The 24556-nt window shown below is 45.8% G+C and overlaps 4 protein-coding genes across 14 annotated transcripts in view; 3 read left to right on the top strand and 1 right to left on the bottom strand.

Moving 5' to 3' along the window:
- The window catches only part of trappc13 (trafficking protein particle complex subunit 13), a 10081-nt gene extending 8068 nt beyond the window's left edge, over positions 1-2013 (top strand). For both annotated transcript variants that reach the window (XM_086188587.1, XM_086188586.1), the window contains 5 exons: positions 126-259; positions 337-535; positions 612-712; positions 1445-1592; positions 1672-2013. In XM_086188587.1, the coding sequence (XP_086044713.1) occupies positions 126-259; positions 337-535; positions 612-712; positions 1445-1592; positions 1672-1779 (690 nt within the window). In that variant the 3' untranslated portion in view covers positions 1780-2013. The remainder of the gene's footprint in view (positions 1-125; positions 260-336; positions 536-611; positions 713-1444; positions 1593-1671) is intronic.
- Positions 2014-2235: 222 nt separating this feature from the next.
- sgtb (small glutamine rich tetratricopeptide repeat co-chaperone beta) lies at positions 2236-10043 on the bottom strand. 4 transcript variants are annotated; one of them, XM_086188591.1, is made up of 12 exons: positions 8688-9914; positions 7430-7541; positions 7051-7154; positions 6287-6362; positions 5852-5951; positions 5416-5520; positions 5204-5342; positions 5058-5120; positions 4178-4215; positions 4008-4091; positions 3382-3516; positions 2236-3293 (listed from the first exon to the last, which is right to left on the bottom strand). In XM_086188591.1, exons 2-11 carry the CDS (start codon positions 7527-7529, stop codon positions 3405-3407), a joined length of 921 nt encoding a protein of 306 aa, XP_086044717.1. In that variant the 5' UTR covers positions 7530-7541; positions 8688-9914; the 3' UTR covers positions 2236-3293; positions 3382-3404. The 4 variants fall into 4 exon arrangements, with proteins under 4 accessions (XP_086044717.1, XP_086044714.1, XP_086044716.1 ...); XM_086188588.1 differs by lacking the exon at positions 8688-9914 and adding an exon at positions 9932-10043 and having other exon boundaries at positions 2237-3293; XM_086188590.1 differs by adding an exon at positions 9932-9987 and having other exon boundaries at positions 2237-3293; positions 7430-8823.
- On the top strand, positions 2280-19238 carry nln (neurolysin (metallopeptidase M3 family)). Of its 4 annotated transcripts, none has more exons than XM_086188584.1 (13): positions 2280-2472; positions 12367-12620; positions 13165-13313; positions 13487-13591; positions 14117-14219; positions 14733-14893; positions 15601-15736; positions 16007-16373; positions 16498-16699; positions 17667-17853; positions 18574-18702; positions 18815-18951; positions 19046-19238. In XM_086188584.1, the coding sequence occupies exons 2-13, from the start codon at positions 12389-12391 to the stop codon at positions 19199-19201; spliced, it is 2064 nt and encodes a 687-aa protein (XP_086044710.1). In that variant the 5' UTR covers positions 2280-2472; positions 12367-12388; the 3' UTR covers positions 19202-19238. The 4 variants fall into 4 exon arrangements, with proteins under 4 accessions (XP_086044710.1, XP_086044708.1, XP_086044707.1 ...); XM_086188582.1 differs by lacking the exon at positions 2280-2472 and adding an exon at positions 9987-10092; XM_086188581.1 differs by lacking the exon at positions 2280-2472 and adding an exon at positions 10053-10186.
- A 1351-nt stretch (positions 19239-20589) lies between these two features.
- Positions 20590-24556, top strand: part of erbin (erbb2 interacting protein) — a 55721-nt gene continuing 51754 nt past the window's right edge. For 3 of the 4 annotated variants that reach the window (XR_015110308.1, XM_086186613.1, XM_086186612.1), the window contains exon 1: positions 20590-21276. The gene's annotated coding sequence lies outside the window, so the exon portion shown is untranslated. The remainder of the gene's footprint in view (positions 21277-24556) is intronic. The other variant, XM_086186614.1, reaches the window with a different exon arrangement.

Here is a 24556-nt window from a genome sequence, read left to right as displayed (position 1 = left end):
CTTAAAGCAGAAGGATTGTGCACAACTGTAACCCCTCGTACTTGCTCAGTCCACCTTGGAGATGATGTCATCGTACCCCCGTGTCAGCAACAGCTCTCAGTTTGATGGCAGGTTCTCCTCTCTAGACAGACGAAGTGTTCCTGGAGGCTCAGATCCAGAACATCACCACCTCGCCGATGTTCATGGAGAAGGTCTCTCTGGAGCCCTCGTTGATGTACAACGTCACGGAGCTCAACATGGTCACGGACGGAGAGGAAGGGTAATCTAGTCTGGTTCGAATAAAGAAGAAGGTTGGTGTTTCACTACGCTGACTCACCTGTAACTCCTCCCTGCCAGAGAGTCAACATTTGGGAAGATGTCCTACCTGCAGCCTCTGGACACACGGCAGTACCTGTACTGTCTGAAGCCAAAGCCGGAGTATGCGGAGAAGGCCGGCGTCATCAAGGGTGTGACGGTGATCGGAAAGCTGGACATAGTATGGAAGACCAACCTTGGTGAGAGGGGGAGGCTACAGACCAGCCAGCTGCAGAGAATGGTAATCCTCCTGTCTCATGACGGAACCGACCTCCATTTATCCTTGTGTTTCACCCGCATCACACGTCTGTGCCCAGGCCCCAGGGTACGGCGACATCAGGCTGTCCATGGAGGTGATCCCCGACACCGTAAACCTCGAAGAACCGTTTGACATCATCTGTAAAATCACCAACTGCAGGTGAAAACCCTCTCTGATTGAGCTCAACTGTGCGTGACAGTTCCTTTCACGTATTGCGGGAGTTGATTATCAGCAATAATGTTAGAAGCGTCTGAGGTCGACTCACCGTGATGGCGTCTGCTCCTGTAGGACCCTCGATTTCGTAGGAATTTTTTTTTTTTTTGTAGTCTTGAGGAAAAGTACTGCAATACCCACAGTCCTGAAGTGTATCAGTAACATCTGCGATCGAGGACTGCGCGCTTAGCATGGAAAACTTCACTTCAGCCATCACAAGTTCCTGTAATCATTACAAAATTTGAATATTTTTGATGTCTCATGTTTACTGATGGCCGTGACAAGTTGCATTGCAACAACAAAAACAAACGGTCATGAATTGTGGGGTTTTATTCATTTGTAAACGATGTTGAGCCAGAAATATGGTTTGCAATGCTTTATGGGATGAGTAGTTCCTCGTAGTGGCAGCTTCGGCCTTTGCTCAGTTTCCACTGAATCTTCCCTTTTAATCGTAGCAATTCATCTTCTTGCTGGCTGGCGTGGTTCCTGGTTTAGAACTCTTTAAGTCAGGTTTGCTGAATGGAGAAAAACAGTGAAGAAATGCGCTTCTAAAAATGGAGCCATCCTGAAAGTGGACTTTTATACGGGACGAGCTTCCATACTCTTTGATTTTAAGAGTAAACTGCAGTCGCCTTCTAAAGCCTGACACCATGCTACTGTGTGACCTGTGTGTTGCAGTGAGAGAACCATGGACCTGGTGCTGGAGATGTGCAACACCAGGTCGATCCACTGGTGCGGTGTCTCAGGGCGACAGCTGGGGAAACTCAGCCCCGGCGCCTTCCTCTCTCTCCCCCTCACGCTCCTGGCATCCGTCCAGGGCCTGCAGGTATGGTGTTTGGATCCGCGTGTCACTGCCGTGAAGGTGCTCTACACCCGGTCGGCTCAGCAGTTTTTCTCTTTTTCAGAGTATCTCTGGATTGAGACTCACAGACACGTTTCTGAAGAGGACGTACGAGTACGACGACGTCGCTCAAGTGTGTGTGGTCTGTCCGTATATAAGCAACGAGAGTTAGAGCTTTTAACGACCTGTCTGGGTTTTAGACGCGATCGGTGGACCAACTGTGGAATTCTGCGCCTCTTTTCACCTCTTTTTTTTTTCTTCTTTTTTTTTTTGCAGCTGAGGGTGTCATACTGTTTTAAATGAATTTAAATGAATTGTGAATAATATAAATCTTTGAAAAATAATTGTGTAAATGTGCATAAATGTTAATAAAATCTCTAAAATGTTTAAATTCCCGTAGCTTCTAAAATATTTAATGATCTCCATGAATTTTGATTTTTTTTTTTTTTAAATTGAAGCATAAGCAGGCAGGAAGACCGGATGATTGAGCTGAATTAAAATCTCTCCTCTGAAAATACATTTAGTTCTGCTTTTATCAGGCTCTGCACCAGATCCTACACATTATAAACTTATATTTATGTGTCCATTCTCTTTATACCCCCCCCCAAAAAAAGCCCAAATGTGTGACAGGTTCCTCAAACCGCCTCTGCGTTTCCCTAAGATCTCTCTTGAGAGTTGTTCTGCTCAAAAACAGTTCTACAAAATTTATAAACGATGAAAAGCTTAAATTAATAGAACTACTTATCTCCTTATTCCAGCGATTTTTACTCATAATTACGTCTGTGTTTCAGATTTTACTGGCAGAAATGTGCCTCCGCTGTATTGAGATGTTAAGATGAGTCGTTTGACGCGACCACGTTAACAGGTAAAGCACCACAAACACCAGGGGGAGCAGTTACTCGACTTCAAGACATTTATTCACAAGTTGTTTCGTCCAAACGCCGCGCCGCCCTAGCGTACCTATTTGTCTCCGTAAAGCACCTGATCTCAAATACCAGATTTAAGAGCATGCAAAATGAACAATCTCACTACTTTAATGACAGTTCAATAGGCTTAAAGGGGAGATATTTAATTCGTCTAAAGTGCAATAACAACATAATGCCGGCTGCAAACACTGCCTAACAAGTACACAGTTGGTTATTCGTTAATTGAAAGTTAAGTGGTACTCATTGGAAAGCAGTGATGCGAGTCCCACGTGTTCAGGGACTGAAATCACCCGACACACAAGTAGAGCGCGTTCTGTTTACAAAAATAATATTAAACAGGATGCGGTAAGTAAACCTGACGTGTATTCTATGAGAAAAATGTCAAATGTTCCCTGCAATGATGTAAAAGTACATTCCTCCTACTCCTAACATGAAGAGGACCCACGTGTAAAACAAGACCTCAGCGGGATGGAAAAGCTCTGGATTGACTCATGTTCTTGTCAGAAGCCCGATGGCGTTTTCCGATCTTTTTTTTCTGTTTTTTTTTTAAACGGTGAAGTGTTTACAACATGTTTCGGCCCTAGATGTGTGGGAGCATCATTTTGTGGTCCAGTCTTCAGGCCCTTTCCTCCACTCCGAAGCTGTTAGTCACAGTAAAGTGCCTTCAACCCCATCTTCGTCTCTTGATTTGACTTTAAGAAATGGGTGTAGAGATTGTTATCGCGCCGCATGGTTGCTCTTCCTTGGAAAAAGCGTGAGGCTGAAATCAAAGGAAAGGAAAAATTTAAAAAAAAAATTTTTTTACATGAATTTATTCTGACAAGGTGAGGTTTTGAAGGTGTAAATACCTGAGGGGTGGGGGGGGGGGGGATCATGAATGCTCCTCAGCGCTGCCGCTGAAGGAACGGCTCCGGATGTGGTTCCTTAGCTGCTCGATTAGCTCCGGGTTCTGCTGCTGGATCTGCTGGGCAAACTGCTGACCTCTGATAGAGAGAGCAGAACATAAAGAACGTCTCACACACAGCAAGACGAGTCAAAGACGTCCGCTTGTATGTCCTCTGCTCATTGCGGACTTCAAAGGTTCCGTATTATGAAAAACCCACAGGCACCTTTGCATCTATGTTGGGGTCTTTGATCTGGAACGTAAGCACACAAACTGTAAAATAAGAAACTCCAGTCGCATTGATGTGGGCCAGCTTGCTTTGTGGTCATGTGATTCAATTAGCGGTTCAGATTTGATGCCCCTGAACGCATCACAACCTGTCAGTCAGGGAAGACGAGACAACAGGAAGTTGGTGACAAAATATCGCCTGGAACTCAATTCAGTGCGTCGCTTTAAAACTTTTGTTTTGAATAGTTTCATAGTTACAATGCGGACAGAAGAAAATAAATAGCGTGCATATACAAACATGCATAACTCAAAAAAACAAAAAGCGGATCGTGATGTCAGCCAACGATCCTTGAGTGAACTTACGCTTCAATCAAGCTGGAAATGTCTGACATTCCGCCCACTCCTGCAGCAGGACCCCCGACTGCGTTCGACATCATTCCTGACATGCTGCCCACACGGGGAGAAAGCCACAGTTAGCCAAAACGGATTCTCATGGGAACCTTGAGCGCTTTAATTCAGGAGGTGACACTCACAGCTGCTGGACCTGTTGGTTCTGCATCACACTTGCAGCCTGTAAAGACAAAACCAGCAGCAGTAAATAGGAATCTTCTCTCTCTGTTGTGTGGCCTGCTGTTGTGCTCAGGCTCTGGCTGCCAGAGGTGCTGCAAACGTTCCCCTGTGTTCCTGAGTTACCAGGGTTCTCCAGATGACTCTGTTCCGCTAGACAATAACAGCAGTGGATGAAAAGTCCAACTGTCACCCGTGAGACTAATTATGGAGAAGATCCGGTCTCACCTCGTCAGAGACAAACCAGCGTTAGACACTTGTCTGCAGGAGAAAAGCTACAATTCTACCACAGACCTGCAGGATTTTGAAGGATATGGAAATGAGGCGTTTGGGGTTTGTGCAGCTTTTTAACTGTAAAATTCAAGAACTTTCTAAACATTTCAAGATATCTCAACAAAAAAAGATCAATTCTTTTTAGCTCTAACTACGCTATTACTCTAAAATCAATGTACAAGTGAGAGAGGATGTGCACTGTTAAATTAAAGCTACAGTGCTGCATGTTTGTCTCCCTCTTGTGGCACTGACAGTTATTACAAACTGCTGTCGACAGTTTTTCCATTATTCCTGTCGTGGCTGTAAAACGTCGGATAAATTGTACTCTGGAAAATGCTGCAAATGCCAAATGACTCGTTTCACTATCGGTATTTGATGCAAGTGGTCTGATAGCATTTGGAAAGTCTTTAAGAGCCACAGGGTTCAGTTACTTGCGGAGAGCTACCTGGAAGTAGCGGCCTCGGTGTAAATCTCTCTTGTGGCATGCAGGTGTGGGAACGTCACTACATCTGTAAAGTCGTTTCTTCACAAGCTTTCTTTTCGTTGTGTGAACTCTGGGAGCGGCGCTCTTACCATGCTGATGAAGGCAGGGTTGTTGATTAAACTGGCCATGTCGAACCCCAGGCCAGCCGCTATCTGTGGGACATGATGACGCTCAAAGATTAAAATCATCTTCCCTTCTACGCGGGAGGGTTAACCAGCAGTTTGCTTCCACTCACTGGGCTGGTCGCTTCTTTCTGCTTCTGCTCGGCGATCTTCAGGTTGGACTTGTACGTGTCGTTCTCGGGGTCCAGAACCAAAGCTTTCTTGAAGTAGGAAATGGCCTCTGGGTACTTGTTCATGGCCGTCAGGGCCAACCTGACGACAAAATATTACAAAGCAGACTAAGTTACGTTAACTACGTTAAAATCCTCCAGGAAGTCGGACTCACCCCATCCTGCCGTAGGCTTTGCTGTAGCTGGGGTCGATGCCAATGGCTCTCTCACAGTCTCCAGTTGCTTCTGTGTAGTTTCCCAGTTTACTGTGAGCTGCAGCCCTGCAGAACGTTCCAGATCCAGAACAGAATCACTAGCAGGCTTGTCCAGGTAAAACACCACACCATACATCAACCGGACATTTTACGGCTTCTTTTCCTGCTCAACTCTGCTCTTCTCGGCTGAAGGGAACTTTGGGTGGAGGGGAGGGCGCTTCACGTGATCTACCTATGACCCCCTGGACAAGAAGGACTCTTTCAGTCCCGGGAAGGAGAGTTCCTTCTGGCACTGAAGCGGGAGCCTCGTCCCCAGGACAGGAGGAACTCCAGCCTTCCAGGGGCCCTGCTGACATCAAGTAAATATGTCTGGACCACAACAGCAGTGATAAGTCACCTGTTGCAGTAGTACACAGCGTTCCTCAGGTCCAGATCGATGGCCTTTGAGTAGCATTCCACCGCACATCTGTAGTTCTCCTCCTTCATGTGGTTGTTCCCTAAAATTAAAACCTCAGAATTTTAAACACAGAAGGACTGATGTCACTGAGTAACTTCGGCTTTTGTCATCATCGTTAAAGAATAAAAAAAATGGCCAGCAAGATTTCGGTTTAGCACATCAATAAAAGTCAAAGCTGACGCGAACAACAGCTCGATATGTTGGACAAACGGTAGACGATAAAATACAGAGGCATCAGAATAAATGGACACTGACAGATTACAAACAGGATTGACGTTTATAGCGGGTCCCGAACTCTCAGGCGGTTCTGTGTGACAAACTGAGCAGAAGTGCGTAAAGCAGATCCACAGGGGGAGGAGCTGCTGTAAACTTCACCTTCATTCTTGAGCTGCTCGGCGCGTTCGATGTCCTCTGGGGAGGGGGAGGTTTCTGGGATGGTCAGGTTGTCGTTCTGGGTGAAGACAAGACTCATCGATGTCAGAGGTCAAAGTGACTCACAGCGGGAATGATGATGGTGATGGTGATGGTGATGTGGAAGAAATTCTCCCACACTTGTTTACTTGTGTTGCCGGTTTCTTCGATGTCTAAAACACCGCTAGACGGAGTTGGATTGAATTTGGCGGAGAGGCAAGTGCGTCACCTTTGGAGCCAATCTGGATCAAAACAAGTTTAAATGACATTCCCTTTTTTTTTTTTTTTTACACACTGAAAAATGAATGTCAACGTGAATTAGAGCAAGTAATATTCCTCGCCCGTGAATCTCGTATCTGTTGTTGTTTCCTCGTCACTGATGACGAGCAAAGAAGAAGAGACGAGCTAAGATGTATTTAAAATGTGACCGATATCTGTCGATGACGTGCCGGTGATCCCTGCCTACTAGTTTCCGTTAAATTCCTGGAGTCCATTCCTAACTGTTACACTTTTCAGCTTTCGGAAATCCGGAAATGAATGGAATTCACCGGCGCGGCCTGGTTTAAGAGCCGAAATGCACGAGGCCCATCCGCGGAGTGTCGCATTTCCATTCCTGGTCACATCGGGCATTCAGACATTTTAGATGAACCAGCTACGTTGGTTCGGCGCCCGCAGCACAAACTGAGCCAGAGCAGCAGCTTAAACGTCAGTCTCCTGTGCAGCTCTACCTTGAGCAGGGAGTTGAGGAATATCTCTGTCAGAGGCTGAGGCACAGCAAGATGGCAGTCGCTGGAGCTGATCTTGAAGGTGGTCTCCAAACACTGGATGGCGACTGTAGAGGGGGATGGACAGCACAGTAGTGATGATCAGATCGAGCACACTGAGGAGGAGAGCTGCTCCTTCTGAGAGTCGGAGGAGCCCGGCCGCATCATATTTCAGCGCTCCTGTTTACTGGATCAAACAGGTCGCTGCGCAACGCACGGCGTCCCCTCCAAATGAGGAGAGGGAACACAGAGCCTCTAGCAGCTCTACCTCAGAGACGGACAAGCCAGAGCGGCGCGTCCTACCTACGTGCGTGGAGCTCAAGTGCAGCAGGAGTCGACCCACCTTCCAGGCTCTCCTGCTCATCCGAGTTCAGACCCCCGCAATGAGTTTGGTCTCGTAGGAACTGCACAATAGAGAACGCCAGGCGCTTCTCCACCGCCATTTTTTACCTAAACTAATGGGGAAAATGCACACACCCACAGAGAAAATTGCATAATTCATAGGCACATTATTATTTATAATGTGGTTGGAGGTTTTAACGTTGTCTTTTTTAGCTTCGTCATGCATGTAGACATCAGGTTTATGACACGGTCCTGGTGGAGTGTAAGTACATTTACTCAAGTACCACAAATGACGCAGTAAAATATTCAAATAAAATATAAGAGGCAATAAAAAGCGATAAAAGAGGTGGATGCCATGTTGGTACTGATTTGGAGACCTTGGGTCACATGACATAGAAGCTGTTGTGGGAAAAGAAATATCTGTTTTGCTGTTTATGAGAGAAACAATCGATTTTGCACAAAAAACATCAAGATAAAATATAAGAAGTAATAAAATGCAATAAAAAGAGGTGTGTCCTCTATTTCCAGTCCGGTGATTGGTCAAGTCCCTGTAGGTCACATGACATGGAAGTCACTGGAAAAACAATCAGTTTTGCAGGATAGGCACAAAATAAATCTTGCAGTAAAACATTCATCCAATTATCTTGATGTGCTTTTCCAGTGTTACTGTACGTCAGTGTGTCATGCTTCAGCCCCGCTGGTCCTGTTGGCCCTCCTGGTTCTCGACCACACGGTGAGGGAAGGTGCCGGTCATGCAGTCAAAGTGAAAAAGCAGTTCTCGTCTCAAAAACTGCAGGTTTGAGGTAACGATACTCTTCGGCTCCAGAGTACTGCAGTTTTACAAACAGAACGCTGCCTGGAAGCGCCGGTCACATTTGGCACCGAATACGTTCTGAGACCAGAAACGGTGCTGAGCACCAGTAAATCTGACGTGGAGCCTTCAGTTTTTACAAGCGGCAGACTGAAGAAACGGCCGGCTAATTAACCGGCGAGATTAATGGCATTTTTACTTAATTGTGTTGGCCGGTCGCTGCTCGTACGAGGAGATGCTGCTGTCTGCAGGGACATCCTGTCCAACTGTTCATAGTGAAACTTCGTATTTACAGGCTTGACTTTGCTGTTCGCAGCTGTGACGTACCAGGCGGCTCTCCTGGCTGATCAGGTTGCCGCCCTGACAAAATAAATCATCATTCCTCCTCCGAGCGCACGTCATCGGTGGGGCGTTTGTGTTTGTTTTTAGGCTAGGTGTTCTCAGTTACCTTCTCCAAATGATTGTTTACAGTAGTGTCACGTGCGGGGGGGGGGGGGGGGCTGCAGGTCAAAGGTGACGGTGGAGGCAGGTTTGGGTGGGTCACAGCAGGGAGGGGAAAGATCGCCACCATTCATTCAGCTCGCCTGTAGCACAAAAGTAAAACCGCTGAAGTGTAACAGTCCTATCTGCTACCACCGCTTTCTACCACTACTGCCAGTACTACTGGTATTATGACCAGTTTTTAGAGGCGTAACAACACATCGATCTGGATCGATATATCGAGTAATACGACGTGTTATCAATGCCGTCATGGTTGCGCCGCCTATTCTTAAAACCACTTCTGCCTCACCTTTTCCCAGTTTTCTCCGATTCTTTCTTTTTAAATTGATTTAGTCTTCAGGTTTGTGATTTAATTGTCAAACAAATTGCAAACGTGAGCTTCCTTTGGTGAGGTGGTACCCTGCATGTGAACGGTGGCGTTGGGGGCCGGTGGTCGTCTCACGTCAATCACACGGTGGCAGACGTCAGAAACCGTGATGAAAGTCCTGCACCTCAACTCACGTTTGCTGACGGATCGTTTAGTTTTCTGTGCTGTTTTTTTCCTTCTATTTTTAACTCTCGGCGTCCTGCTGGTTTGCTTTGATCTCTCTGAGCATCCTGCAGGAAAATGAGCTCCGTTTATCAGCTTGGCTTCTCATTTACTGCGCCTTCTGCTATTTTTTTTGTTTATGTTTTTGCCTCCATTGACAGCAGAACAGGTGCCAAACAAGCGGGCCTTGCGGGTCAAACACGCCGTGATTTAAACCCCGAGGTGGCGGAGATGATTCACGGACGCAACGGTCGTCTCTCCCGGTGCATCACGTGCCGCTGGCTCGCGTTGGTCATGTCTGGCCAGACTTCCCTCCTCCCTCGGCGTGTTGACATGCAGGGATGCAGAAGGCGTGATGTAATGCCATGACACGGGCTATTATCATCAATATTAATGAACATATATTCATGAAAAAAAAAACACAAAAATCGTTCGAGCAGTTTCTGCAGCGGCGGGCAGGTGCGTGGATGTGAGGAGGGAACCGGGGGTCGCGGAGCGGCGATGAAAATGGCTAAAACAAACGTCATGGCGGCAGTAACGCAGATAAATCAGACCCCTGCGACCATCGTCAAGCCTTTATAAATAACATCGTGTCAAAGGACGATATTCGGTGTCCCCCCTCCCCACACACACGCACCCTCCCCCACCCCCCGCCCACCTACCTGAGCTCTTATCCAGCTGTCTGCTGCCACCACAGCGTCATGAGGACTTGTGTCGGATTGATCTCATCCTCCTGTGCGCATGCGTCTGTTCAGCGGAAATAACCAACCACCACCCCCCCCCCTCAGTGAAAGGACAGGCTGCTGCCGCCGCTGCAACAACAGTAAGAGGACAGAAAGTGTGTTTCTGCACGGGGAGTAAAAAAACGCGTGAAGTACCGGCATGAGTGCGCTACGAGTCCGCCGAACGCTTCTCAGGTGAGCTCGGGAACCGCACCGCGGCTGCAGACGGATTAACACCTGTGGAAGAGATTAGTAGAGGGAATTTACACTAATCTACTCTTAAATCCCTCATTTACATCGACTTTTACATTTTGATTGTTAGAAGGGGCCGTGTTAACATCGCCACTGAAGCGGTCACGCAGGATCTGAGCTGAAACCGAACCGTTTCAGCATTTGGTGCCTGGCTGATTTGGGATGAGGAGATCCGCGCGTCTTTCATTCTACTCCGAGCTCCTGCTCTCTCTGCAGGACTGCTGCTCCTCCAGGAAGGACGTTGGAATCGAAGCTCGATTTTAAAGTTGTGTGCTAAGGAGAGAGCGTATCTGCTCAGACGTGCATCTCTTTGTCGAAGGAACTGCAACGCAAACTCCCAAACTATTTTTTTACTCCACTTTCTCTGCGCAAAACCCCCGGTGCCGCCATCTAGTGTTCCAGTAGTCCAACTGCAGTAGGACACAGCCAGAGTAGCGTTGAAATGTTGGTTTCTTCTGAAGGTCATGAACCCACCGCACAACCACGAGCTTTTCTCAGAAAGTTAAAAAAAAAAACATGGCGGAGGAGCAGGTGTGTTTTGGCTTGTTTCTGAGTGTCATGCATAAGCGCAGCAGCAGTTTTTGCTTATGATGTGATTATGTGAGGCGGCACGGTGGCCTCCCAGCAAGAAGTTTGCGGGTTCGAGCCCCGGCTGGAGCACGGGGTCTTGTGTGGAGTCTCCATGTTCTCCCTGTTCCTGCTGGGTTCTCTCTGGTACTCCAGCTTCCTCCCACAGTCCAAAGACATCAAGAGGGGACCAGGTTAATCCAGACTCTAAATTGAGAGCCAATGGTTGTCTGTCTATATGTGTTGGCCCTGCTGTGGACTGGTGACCTGTCAATTCACGGTGGTCACCGTGTGATTGACTTAAGTCACTATTCAAACATTCTTTCCTCAAGTCGCAGCTTGATTTCTTCTCCATTTGTCTTGAACTCAACGCATGCAACTTGAGTTGACCTCCAGCTTTTCTGCTGGGAGGCTCTCACTTTCAGACGCCAGCTCTGAATCCCCCCCCCCCCCCCCCCGCACACCCCAGGCAACAGGCAACAGGCAAGAAGGCAGAGTTGGAGAGGAAGCTAACGAGCTACTGAAGCTCCTGCAGGTCTCAGTGTAATGCCAGCTGTTAGCATCTGTATCTGAACAACTGTCGTGTGGTCACAGTTGTGCTCATGTACTCAGTTGTCAGCATGATGGCGACCAAGTATTTCCAACAGAAGTCCTTGTTAACACACAGTTAACGTGGAGGAAGAAACCATCTTGGTTTCCTAACCCAACCAAGAAGGTTTTATTTTTGCCTAAACTTAACCACAATAAATCAACCGATAAACAGGAAATGAGCCAGCCAGTTGCAGGTCTGCTGTGGCTCATCACCTGACTTCCTGAAGGTTTCTGGAGGACAGATGTTCTCTGGCAAAAACCCTTCAAAGCCAATTAGTGCGGTACTCTGCTAATCTGCTACTTCCTCCATTAAAAGCGCTCTGTGTCCCAGCGTCATGTATTCTACCTCCAATATCAGCAGAGCCTCACACTCGTGTATATTTAGATTAATACACACACACACACACACACACACACACACACACACACACACACACTGCAATGCATGCTATCGGTATCACTAAGAATTTAGAGTCCACGATCCAACACTTACACATGCCGTGGACACATTGTTGCTCCGTAGCTCAACTATCCTGCAAACTAAACTCTGCAGAACTGCTCTCATTCTGTACGCGGCGTTGGTCATGTCTGGCCAGACTCCCCCCCCCCCCCCCCGGCGTTGCACCTGTTGAGCGGTTGTCGGCAGCCACGGTTTCGCGCTACTGAATGCCGAGACGTCACTGAGGTGCTTCCGAGTTTCGGCTGCGATTGGATACGGTGGCCCCGCCGTGACTCCACGCTTCTGCGAACTCGTTTCCCGAGGCTTCTGCCCGCCGTGCGGTGAAACTCTGCCCTGAGTCACAAAGGTCACTCCTTAGGACGGAAAGAGCGCGGAGCACGTGTTGAGTGGGATTTGAGGAATCGATTGCTTTTATTAGTGGCAGCCGCCATGAGTTATCGCTCAGCTTTTTATAGGAAATGCACATCAAAGCATCACAGTGGAGTGTCTCGCGTGTGTTTTACAGCATATCTAAGCCTCTCGTGAGAATGACCATCCAAAATGGGTGCGTGGGGACGGCCAGAGATCGTTGCTCGCAGGCGGGAAATAAGAGAAGCCCGCTGAGATGGGACCTGTCGCCGGAGGACATCAGGACCATGACAAACGACTTGATCGGCAGAGTGAAGGGGGTCTACGATGAGATCGGCTCTCTAAACATAGACAGCGTCTCCGTGGAAAACACCTTGAGGGCCCTGGCCAACGTCAGGATGGATTACGCCGGTGAGTCTTTGAAATGCGGGGCTACGAGAGCTGTAGTTTTTTTTGATGGAAGTTAAGAAGATGTCTCACGACGACAATGAAGCAGTTGAGTTTCACGTGTGTGCAGCAGAACCGCAATACTTTGATATACTGCGAGTTCAACTCGGATATAAACAAAGTTTTGGAACTTTGCCGCGCAAACACAGGTTTATTATCGTTTGTTCATGTAAGATGAAAAAAAAAAATAACGGAAATCCTGATTTAGTTTTTAAATTTTTTTTATATAACGACATGGCGTTTGTCGTTAATGTGAGTTAAAATACAGAAGTGGAGTTTGATGTAGATTTACTATTTTTCATGCGTGTGTGGTTGTACATCGTCCAGAGATCACATGATGGTGGAAATTTGCCTTCAAGTCAGTGAATAATTTCTGCAACCGTACACAAACACTGTAACCCCTTGACTTTTGCCTTTTCGTCCGGTGGTTGGCAAGAAAGAAAGAAAGAAAGAAAGAAAACCAGTGTGGTTTCCTTCGTGTCAGAGCTCTTGACTTGTGTCCCGCCAGCGTCTCGCCACGCACTGGACTTCCCCCAGTACGTGTGTCCGTGTAAGGAGGTTCGCTCGGCGAGTACGGAGGCCGACAAGAAGCTGTCGGAGTTCGACGTGGAGATCAGCATGAGGGAGGACGTCTTCACCAGAGTGACCGCCTTACAGGTAGACGCCTCCACCGCCCGTGTCGGAGCGGCTGGCGGGTTCACGGAACCTACGACCCGTTTGAAATTCAGATCAAGGATGGAACGTGGTCATGTGACCCCGAAGGGGTTCTTAATGAGCCTGACTGACAGGCTGCACGAGCAGGTTTGTGATTATTATGATCTTTTCTGCAGGAGAAGCTCCGTGAAAACGTGTCACCCGAAGAAAAGAGGTTAGTGGACAGACTCGTAACTGTAGGCCGGCGGAACGGATTACACCTGCCCAGAGCCACCCAGGAGGTAACACCTGACTGCACTTACTACTTCCTCCGTTCATTACGGGTGTAGTTAAACGTCATTATTTTTGTTCTAGGTTTTAGATCAATAAACATCAAAAGTGCTTTTAGTGAGGTCGAACCTCATCCTCGACTGAGACCGCGATGTCGCTTCAAGCATCAAGGAGTCGATGCTCTCCAGTGGCTATTCATGTCCTATATTTGTCACATTTCTTTTTTTTTTATTGCTGTTTGTTGGCATCGATCCATAAGTGATTTTTGTGTACTTTTCTTGTATTTAGAAATATTTTTTTAAATGTACATATATCTAAATATATATTTATATATATTCTTTTCTTCTCATGCTTTATTTTTACTCACATTTTAAAATGACTGAAACAGAAGAGGAGAGGGGGGCGGCTGTCTATTTATTTTCCCATGCGCTTGGCAGAGTTTGTGTGTAATACTGTAATTTTGTCAAACAATGGAACCCAGATGAAAAGTTTTGGTGTCCGTGCCTTAGCAACACGCGCTCTCCTTTTCTCTGAAGGAAATCAAAAGAATCTCCAAGCGAATCAGCGAGCTCGCCATCGAGTTTAACAAGAATCTGAACGAGGACAACACCTCTCTCGTGTTTTCTGAGCGGGAGTTAGGTAGGATGGAAACCTGTCTCAGGGTTGCAGTACAATTATCAGAGTATACGGTGTACCTCATGTATTGGCGGTGTTGGACTGGCCTGTCCGGGTGCTTCATGGTGTGTGTGTGTGGGGGTGGGGGGGTGGGGGGGGGGTTCTACTTTGTATTAGAATGTTTTCTTGATGGTGGGGTGTCTAGATAGGCACTCATAGATAAAGTGCATTATGTGCTCTTACCTCCATTCACCATTGTCTTACTGTGTACAATTTTGTATCTAAAATACACTTAAAAAAAAAAAACAAGAAGAAAAAAATTAGAATAAAAGCGTGCATGCACATCTGTTTCTACTCCTGGACCAATGATCGTTTCAGTCTTGGTTGTAACAGAAACCGTCTGTTTTCATTCCCGTTGTAAACGATAATAAACTGCACTGCCGCCATCTTTTTTATTTCCAATAATCCTCCCGTGAAACTCTCATACTGGTGTTGTAAATCTGCTCTCGGCTTGTGTCGTTGTCCCCTCCCGCTCAGATGGGTTAGCGGATAGCTACCTGAACGGTCTGGAGAAGACCGCCGACGGACGTTACAGAGTGACGCTGGAGTATCCGCACTACCACCCTCTGATGAAGAGGTGCCACAACCCCGAGACCAGGAGGAAGATGGAGACAGCTTTTCACAGCAGGTGTCAGGAGGTGAATCTGATAGTTCATCTGCATGTAAATGTTCAGTAGTGTTACAGTTTAGAGCAATGATCCTTTAGAGTGTCCATGGAATCCACCCTAATCCCATTTCTGTGTGATTCATAGTTTTTATCAGCCACAGCCAGTCGGTATATTAACATTCTGCTTCGCTCTGCAATTGGCCGCGTGGCTTTCTGGCCACCGACGGATCAACAAATGCGGCGGTAATTACTTAATCCAACATTCCTACACAGGGTTTAAATTACCATCACTTACTTAAGGGATTGACAGGAGATGAGCCATGTGTGTAATCCAGTGTCATTGTTTGTAATTTAATCTCAGTGATATCAGCTTTACTGTTTACTGCTCTCTGTCCTGAGAGCCGTCCAGCAACACTTCCCCGCCGCCGCTGCCGCTGCTGCTGCTGCTGTTGCTGGAATATCCAGTCCACATGATCATTCTCAGCATTTTTGACTGCAGATTAACTGGAGCAGCCCCAGTGAATACCACCAGTCACCCATGGGTGTCGCCAAAACCAACCAGACTGAGTTTTGAATGACACACACTATATATTTAATGACATGTGCTCATCGGTGTGTGTGTATATGTATGTGTGTATATATATATACACACACACACACACACACATACATACATATATATATATATATACACATATATATGTTGATGTTTTATTCTCCAGCTTTTCTGTTTTCTAGGAGAACACGGCGATCCTTGAACAGTTAATCCAGCTGAGGGCAAAGGTCGCAGACTTACTTGGTTACAGTAGTCATGCCAACTATGTGTTGGAGATCAACATGGCCAAGAGTGTGAGCAACGTGTCAGACTTTCTAGGTACGACCCGCTGTAGCTGACGCACGCAGAACGCCGCGTTTAAGATGAATAATGACGTCATCCGATCCCAGCGGCGCAGCAGCAGGGAGTCTGGACGGGACGATGCAGACTTCTAGATTTGCTGGATTGTTCGTGCTTCATAAAAGCATTTGGGACAGTGGTCGCATGTTTACACACTGAATAAGAGGCTGAGAGGACGTTTAGAAAGATCAAGATTGGACACGAGTTCGTTTGTGGTTCTTGAACGTCCCCTCTCCCTTGTCTTGACAGATCAATTCCATGAAACACTGAAGCCCATCGGGATCAAGGAGAGGAAGTACATTCTTGCTCTGAAGAAGCGGGAGTGCCAGATGAAGGGTCTCGACTACGATGGCCAGATCAACGCCTGGGACCTGCCCTACTACATGAACCAGGTGGAGCAGTGCAAGTTTGCTGTGAACAAGGACAAGCTGGTGGAGTATTTCCCCCTGGACGTGGTGACAGAGGGGTTGTTGGGGATCTACCAAGAGCTGCTGGGCCTCACCTTCACGCAGGTGGAGCATCCTCACGCGTGGCATGAAAATGTGAAGCTTTATCAAACCTACGACGCCGACACGGGGGAGGAGATCGGCCAGTTCTATCTAGACTTGCATCCGAGGTGGGATTTCTGCCATCCCAAAAAAACGAACAAACAAAAAGAAGAATCAGCAAAGCAATTATTGGTGTGGTGTGTGTTCAGATTGCTGCCTGGCTGTGACTGTCGCAACCTTATCCTCCACCAGGGAGGGAAAGTACGGCCACGCGGCGTGTTTTGCTCTCCAACCCGCCTGCAGAGGGCCCGATGGAAAACGCAGACTTCCTGTGGCTGCCATGGTGGCCAACTTCACTAAACCCAGGAAAGGCTGGCCCTCCCTACTGCAGCACCACGAGGTGGAGACGTACTTTCATGAGTTTGGCCATGTGATGCACGAGATCTGCTCCAAGGTAAACCGCTGTGAATATTCCACCGGCGCTCTCACGACTTCTGCCAAGGAGCTTATGCTGTCAGTGTGTGGGTTTGTTGTTCTTTTTTGGTCTCTTCTGTCTTTTAGCAGGATTATCCAAAAACTACCAGGATAATTTTCATGAAACTCGGAGGAGGAGGAGGAGTGGGGCACAGCCACAGGGAAAACATGTTGGGTTCCACCGTCTTTAGCTGCGTGACATTGGCCGTTTTTGTTCAGGAATTATTTTAACGGTCATGTAAAACTGGAAGCCTGGAAAAGTTTCTAAAAAAAAAAAAAGTATAAAGCCTTACAGTTTTGGAAAAATCCTGGCAGATTGACTTGAAAATACCAAAAATATACATTTTGTATTGACTTAAATACCTCGCCATTAGTACGAAATGATTTGGGGGGGTGGGAATATTGCAATTATAATCACTGGTATTGCAATCCTGATATTCACAGTGTTAGAAGGAATTATCGCTTGTGTCATGATTACAGTTTGATTGGGGAAATAAAAACCCCATTATTTTACACACATTGAGCCTGTTACAAATATCACACTGTTCCGTCTTGCTATTTCAATCAATATGTCAGCCCTCCTTTTCATTATGTTGAGTTCCATGCACTGACGACAACACTTTCTTATTCACCGTCAACACAAATGTCTCAGAGAAAGCAAATTTGCCTCAAAGTTGTGGAAAAGTAATAGAATTTAGTGAAAGTGTATGAACGATGTACGTAGACCTTAAGGTTAAAATCCAGGCGTATTTATATAAATATATACTGCCATTTACCGTTATGAATCCTTGGAGGCCTCTTTCAACACAGTTTTTCATTCATTTCTCTGGAAAGATGGGAAAAAAATCTTTCCACTCCCAATTGTAGTTTTGGAAGTATACACCAGACATATGCTGAGTTTACTTTTATTTATATTTCTACTGTGTGTGTGTGTGTGTGTGTGTCAGGCTACCTTTTCAGAGTTCAGTGGAACCCTGGTGGAGACGGACTTTGTGGAAGTGCCCTCTCAGATGCTGGAGAACTGGGTCTGGGAGAAAGAGCCACTGAGAAGGATGTCTCGCCACTACAGAGACGGCAGCCCGATCCCTGACAGTCTGCTCGACAAACTTATTGCGTCCAGAGTTGCAAACACCGGTCGGAGACTGAGCTGTGGAGCTCAAGGAGCACACCAACTCTTAGGGAAAGGCCCTTGTTGTCCACGAAGAGCCAGACATGAAGGCAGTGACCCTTCCCTCCTCTGTGCTGCATTAAGACCCACAGAGACCTGCTTGTTATCTTAGCGCAATGAACGGCAGTGAATGGGAAGTGTTAGCGTACCCCCCCTGCTTAAGCCATCATACGGATCAGGATCAGGATCTTGATTTGTCCAGCAGTAATCCTCCTCCTCATCCTCTTTCACCAACTCGACCGTGATTAGTAGCAGCAGTTGCTCTTCTAGTTGTCGGCAAACACTCTCTTTGTTGGTCGAAGTCAGTGGGGGACTTTTCTGGTGCCGCGTCAAATCGCTGCACCCAGACAGGGAAGCAGTTCTGACGATGTGTCTGATTATCAATGAAAATTCCTCCAAAAAATTATTTTATTTTTTTTTCGTAACAGATTTTATGCATTACAGAACTGTGGATGACTTTTAACCGAGCTGCGCCAACACTTCCCATCTACTACCATTTGTTGTGCAGAGCTAGCTAGCGCGCGCTCTCTGGTGCAGCACAGAGGAGAGAAGGGTCTCTATCCTCCTGTCTGGTTCTGGGGGACGATGGCCTGTAAATATTGTTTCCCATCAAGCTGGTGTGTTCCTTTCAAAACGTTCAAACTCTGCAGCATCTCCGTCTGTACTGACGCGTTTGTGCTCCTCAGGTCTGATGAACCTGCGACAGGTCGTCCTCAGTAAAGTGGATCAGTCGCTACACACCAACCTGTGTGCCGACACAGCTGAGGTGTTCGCAAAGCACTGCCGGGACATCCTGGGTGTTCCCGCCACAGCAGGTCAGGTCGGGCAGGAAACTGTGATATTTGTGTAATCGAAGCAATATTTGGATTTAATTTCCTGTATAAATACACAGAGTTCTCTTAAAGGACAAAGGTGTGTGTTCTCCAGGCACCAACATGACGGCAAGTTTCGGTCACTTGGCGGGAGGTTACGACGCTCAGTACTACAGCTACCTGTGGAGCGAAGTCTACTCCATGGACATGTTTTTCAGTCGTTTTAAAAAAGAAGGCATCATGAATCCAAAGGTGGGTCAGGTTATCGCAATCAAACACACCACCTTTGGGCTGAAAGTGGAATTAATGGCGCGCATTTGTCTTAAAAAAAACAAAACAAAAACAGGTTGGGAGAGAGTACAGAAGAGTTGTTCTGGAAGCTGGAGGCTCCGTGGATGGAGTGCACATGCTGGAGAGCTTTCTGGGACGTGCTCCGTGCCAGGATGCATTCTTCAAGTGTAAAGGGCTGATTAAATCACAGGATACAAGCACTGTAATTTGATGCGTGTGTGTGTGTATATATATATATATATATATATATATATATATATATATATATATATATATATATATATATATATATATATATATATATATATATATATATATATATATATGTATATGTGTGTATATATATATATATATATATATATATATATGTATATGTGTGTATATATATATATATGTGTGTATATATATATATATGTGTGTATATATATATATATGTGTGTATATATATATATATGTGTGTATATATATATATATATATGTGTGTGTGTGTATATATATATATATATATATATATATATATATATATGAAAAGTGGGTTATATTGCTAAAGCTTTATTGACAATTTAAGAATATTACAAGTACAAGATTAAAAAAAAATGGAACTGGACTGCTTGATGATCACGTGATGGATGTGATACTTCTGGTTTTATGATGAGGAGTTTTCGAAACCTCCCGGAAGGTTTGTGGGCTAAACAGTTTGTCAGTTTATCATGAGAAGATCATGAGCAGGTTACGCCGCGATCCTACAGTATTCATTTTACACTAAAAAGGTTTCTTTTGAGCTACAGTGTCTGACTCCCAGAACTAAAACGCGTGTTTCATACTGGTTCTCACTTGACGTGTTTGAGAAACAAAACCACCTTAAGTGATAATTTCCTTCTCTTCAGTGAAAGTGTTGAACAGTCAAATCTTTGCTCTCAATACACAAAAACAAACAAATTTTTAGTTACACAATTAGCTTCTTTTAATTTTATTCCAAAATGTTTTTTTTTTAAATGGCAATACTTCATTTAATACAATTTTCCCATAACGAACACGTATTTTTCGATTTAGTGACAACTTCTGAATAGCAAGCTACTTTTTTTCCTTAACATTATTAATTCGTATTGATCGGGTATTAGTCCATATAGCAGTATTTTGGTACTAGATGAGGCTGGGTACCTCTGAAGAAAAAAAACAAACACTTTTTATTTCCATACATTTCCACTAAATGGAAGCGTGTACACCAGGGGGCGGCAGAGGATCTAAAATTCCAGGCTGTTGGTCGCCTGTAGTTAAGATAAATAATGTGGTAACTGATGTCTTATATGTATAGATGTTTAAAAAAAAAAAAAACATCATCGCGGTATTTTTGACAGCCGAGATTTATAACCGGTTGAAACACAACCTTGAATACCGTTGTTTTTTTTTATACAAACGGATGCAATAAAATGTCTTGTTTTCTGCCTCGCTTCTTTTACTGAAAGCTACAATTCATGTGAAGCTGATAAGAAGAAGAATTGGGGGGGGGGGGGTTGTTGTCCAGCCTGCGGATGTGGTCACTTACTGGGGATCCAGTGACTGAAGGGGGTCTGGGAGGGAGAGTGGAAGCATCATCACCCAGGAGGGAGGGGGGAGAAGGAGGCTCGGTCGGTCGCCGCAGCTGGAAAAAAAAAAAAAAAAAGCGACTTGTGGTGTGGTAGCAGCAGACTCGGCGAGGGTCGCACCGATGGAACCCGCCGCCCCATGTCGCTCCTGAAAGCCGCTCCGGGTGGACCTCACTCGGCTCTGTCAAAGCCGCATCGGCTACACATGATTTAAAGGAAATAATGAGAGAAAACATCTGGGCGCGGCGCGCTTTAGAGCAAAGGGTTGCGCTCTGCCGGAGGTCGTAATGCTTTTTTTTTTTTGCCTTTTGTATTTCCTTAGTGAATGTCGTGGACATTTTGGATTCTTTTAATGCTCCGTCAAGTTGGGAGTGTTGTGGCTGTCTTGTTCCCTTGTGTGTGTGTTTTTAAACAATATCTGGGAGATCCGGAAGACCCCGAGGGAACGCTGAGGAACTTTAAGGTGGTTTACGGAGGGGAAATGTGCGTACTGGGTTAGCTTCGAGTTGCTCTTGAAGTGGGCAGCTTTAGCTAAATGCTAACACCCCCCCCCCCCTCTCCAAGCGAAACCTATTCAACTGCTACTCAGCAACGCTGTGCCGCTGTCTTGATGTCCACGTCTGGGGGGTACTTTTGGATAGCAGCACTTTGCCGTTTCCCCGACATCCTCAAGTGAGACTCGGACTCGACAAAATAGAAGGTGAGCGTCTTTTGTTTGCTCAAGTTCTGTCTACGGGGCCCCGTACAGCCTAGCATGCTAATGCTAGCGGCAGCGTAGCAGCGCTGGTGTCCCATTATGATGCTCTCCGGGCTCTCGTATCAAGTTTTACCATCATTTTTGAACACTATTATCTCATTCGTAATTGTGTCTGTATTCTTGTCGCAGTACATAAGACGGTTAGCAAATTATAGCGGCTCTCTGTATTATTATTTTCTGTCAAAAAAAACCTGTAATCATTCGCAGCGCCGCTTGATTTGTATCTCCGAGAAATGTAACAAGAATTTTTAATTAGCATCTCTAGTCGTCTGGCCAGGCTTGAGGTGAACACGCACACACACACACACACACATGGCTGCTCCGCATCTTTTGTTGCGGGGCACCTTCAGCCCCTTTCGGGGACGAATGTGGGATTATTCCCCCACATATCCGCATTTTCATTTTCTCAACCCTCAACTAATCAGATTACCATCCCCTCTTAACTCCAATTTAATCCTGTTAAGATTCGAGATATGCGCAGGTAGAGCTAATCTCTGGGGTTCATTTTTTAATTTAAATGTAATTTATTGACTGAGGTCGACTTGTTGTTCTTGGTCACCTCTCAGGACAGCGTTGTCACGTGAAAATGAAGCCGTAGAGAAACGCAGCAGGCGCCCGTGAATCGTTTGGCCCGTCGTTGTCAAGAAAATCTGAAAAAAAAAATGCTGAGTTGCTTCTTTTAGCACATCATTTGTCAACTATCCAGAATTCAAATGCGCTTCTTTCTTTTGTTATGAATGACAAAACAACAACAAAAAACCCCAGCAAAGTCTGGATCTTCAGAAGTCTGGAACCAGCAGATATTTTAGTTAAAAAAGAAAAGAGTGAATTGTTTACAAGTCAGTTATCAGTTGGTTGGGGTTTTATTTTATTTGCAGGTATTGATGCTGATACCAGAGCTCTCCTATTTTATGGTCTTATGAGCGTTGGTCTTCTTGTTTTGAAGGTTGCATCACGAGGCTGCAGAGAAACACCACACTTGTTACCGAAAAGAGCAAAATACACACACAAAAGCATTAAACTGGGCTGTATTCTTAAGAATTTTTTATAATGTGTCTCATGTTGCCATGTTTTCATGGTCCAGGCGAAAGATATGGTTGGAATCTGGATCCACGTGTGGATCTGAACCTTTGTGAACAACGCCAGTGTCGTCGCAGAATTTTGATATTCCCGATCCAACATCCCAGCCCTCTTAGTTTTCCCTTTGGTGGATTCGTTGTTGCAGCTCTCTGCTTGTGGTTGAGAACACGACGGATGCATAAAGCAAGACACTTTGTCATATATCCAAAGATCCTTCAATTTCTGTCATGAATGGCTGAAATTATGTTTAATATAAGCTTCACCTCAGCAGTTAGCAGCTAGCGGCGGTCACCGTTTGTTAACGCCATCAGTGAATCAATTATGAGCTGACACGGTGCATCTCACTGAGAGAAGACACGCCTGCGTATCCTGAAGGTTGGCTGATGTCAGCCGGGGCTGCTCATCCAAACAGAGCGTAACCTCTGAACCAGACAGAATGGACAGCGTTCTGTTGCCGAAGAAAGAACCCATGCATGCCCAGATGCCATACAAACACCGTCAGAATCCGCGGGGTGGATTAACGTCGTCCAGCCTGCTTGTAAAAACACAGAGAAATGACTGTGCGCCGGCATAGAAACTTAGTTGACTGCGTAGCAGAGCAGGTACGGCGTCTGATGAGGCACGCTCTTGTAAACCAAGAGCAGGACGTATAAATGCCACCTCTCACTGTCGTAGGCTGCTACTGGGGTATCGTGATATCATGGGATTATCGTAGTTGCGTCTCTGACACGAGAACTTGTTGAAGATGAATCTGTTGGTACAGCGAGTACATTCCCTCTTGATTTCAGTGCACTGTGTCATTTTGGTACACTATTTCGTGAGTACGTAAAACTGTAGAGTACCCAGCTCAGGAATTCGGCAGATTTATAATACTAGTACCAGCAGTCGAGTTTTTTTGTTATTGAAATGTGTGAGTGCTGTAAAACGCTCTGCTGTCCATCATTTCGATTGTTATCATCTCGTGTCACTAGCGTTGAATTGACTTGTTTGATGCTTCAAAAAAATAAAATCCGACTGTGTGTTGGCCAGCGTTAAGATCGGCTCCAAAAATCCTGCATCGGTCAGTCGCTACGTGATAGAGATCATTAGCCCAGTATCCAGCTGTTTGTAGCTTTTTAATCATAAAAATATTGACAGAACACTTGCCGGGTTCATCCGTTTGGTGCGATGCGCAGACAGCAAATATTTGACTGGAGTACATGAAGCGCTTTAATCGTCGAAGCCTTCGAGGCGTCGACAGCCTTCGACGGCGACGTTTATCAGGTTGCGTGTTTGATCATTTGCAACACGGTTTATCTTGAATGAAAGATAAGGTTCTTTCCAACAAAGGCTTTCTTATTGTAGGGTCCAGTTCTCACACCAGCGCCAAAGCAGTCTTGTCAACACGTGATTGCCCAACAATTCAGTGTGCCACTTTCAGAGTAGAAGTAAAGTTGTTGTTTGTTTTGTTTTTTTTGCAAAAGTATTTCGCCCTTATCTTCATCAGCTTCTACTGTGAATGTCTCCGCCGTATCATAACCGTGGAGCCGGACAAATGAAACTGGTTAAACTCCACTGCAGGTCATTGAGGTTAAAAGCTATTTGTTTAATCCTCACACCGTTTGTTAATGCAGGTCTAAAACCAGTTTTCCTCTTTGACGGTTCCAGCTCATGTTGCCGGCGGCGTTATGAAAAGGACGCGCAAGTGACGGTGAGGGCCGATGGCCAGTGGGCTGAGCTGTTCTCTGGAGTAGCATTTGGAGGCGTGTTCGTCCAAAGTCACGTCAGACCTGCTTGCGAAGCTTCGTCTGTGTTTTTAATTTGAATAGGGAAGGAAAATGGGCTTGAGAAATGCACGAGTTTGGACGAAAAAAAAGGAGAGAAGTTCAATTTAGTTTAAAACCTAAATTATCAAGAAGCTGGAGGTGGGTGACGGTGCTTTGTGTAATCCAACAAACCTGTTTGGAAATGGCCGGTTATGTTTATGTGTTATGAAATGGAGACAGATTATAGAGTGTGCGTGTGATGTAACATGCCTCCATAAGATCGTTCTCCTGTTGTAATTTGTAACAACGACTTTATTTATAATGATGACTGAAGACCTCATGCGAAGAAATGTCTCTTTCAAATGAAGGTGTTGTGTAAGCAGCTCAGTTTCTCGCCA

Source organism: Aulostomus chinensis, chromosome 19 (genome assembly GCF_037954235.1).
Source record: "Aulostomus chinensis isolate RoL2024-O1b breed Wild chromosome 19, RoL_Achi_v1.0, whole genome shotgun sequence".
Classification (NCBI taxonomy): domain Eukaryota; kingdom Metazoa; phylum Chordata; class Actinopteri; order Syngnathiformes; family Aulostomidae; genus Aulostomus; species Aulostomus chinensis.
This window is presented reverse-complemented; position numbering and strand designations above follow the sequence as displayed.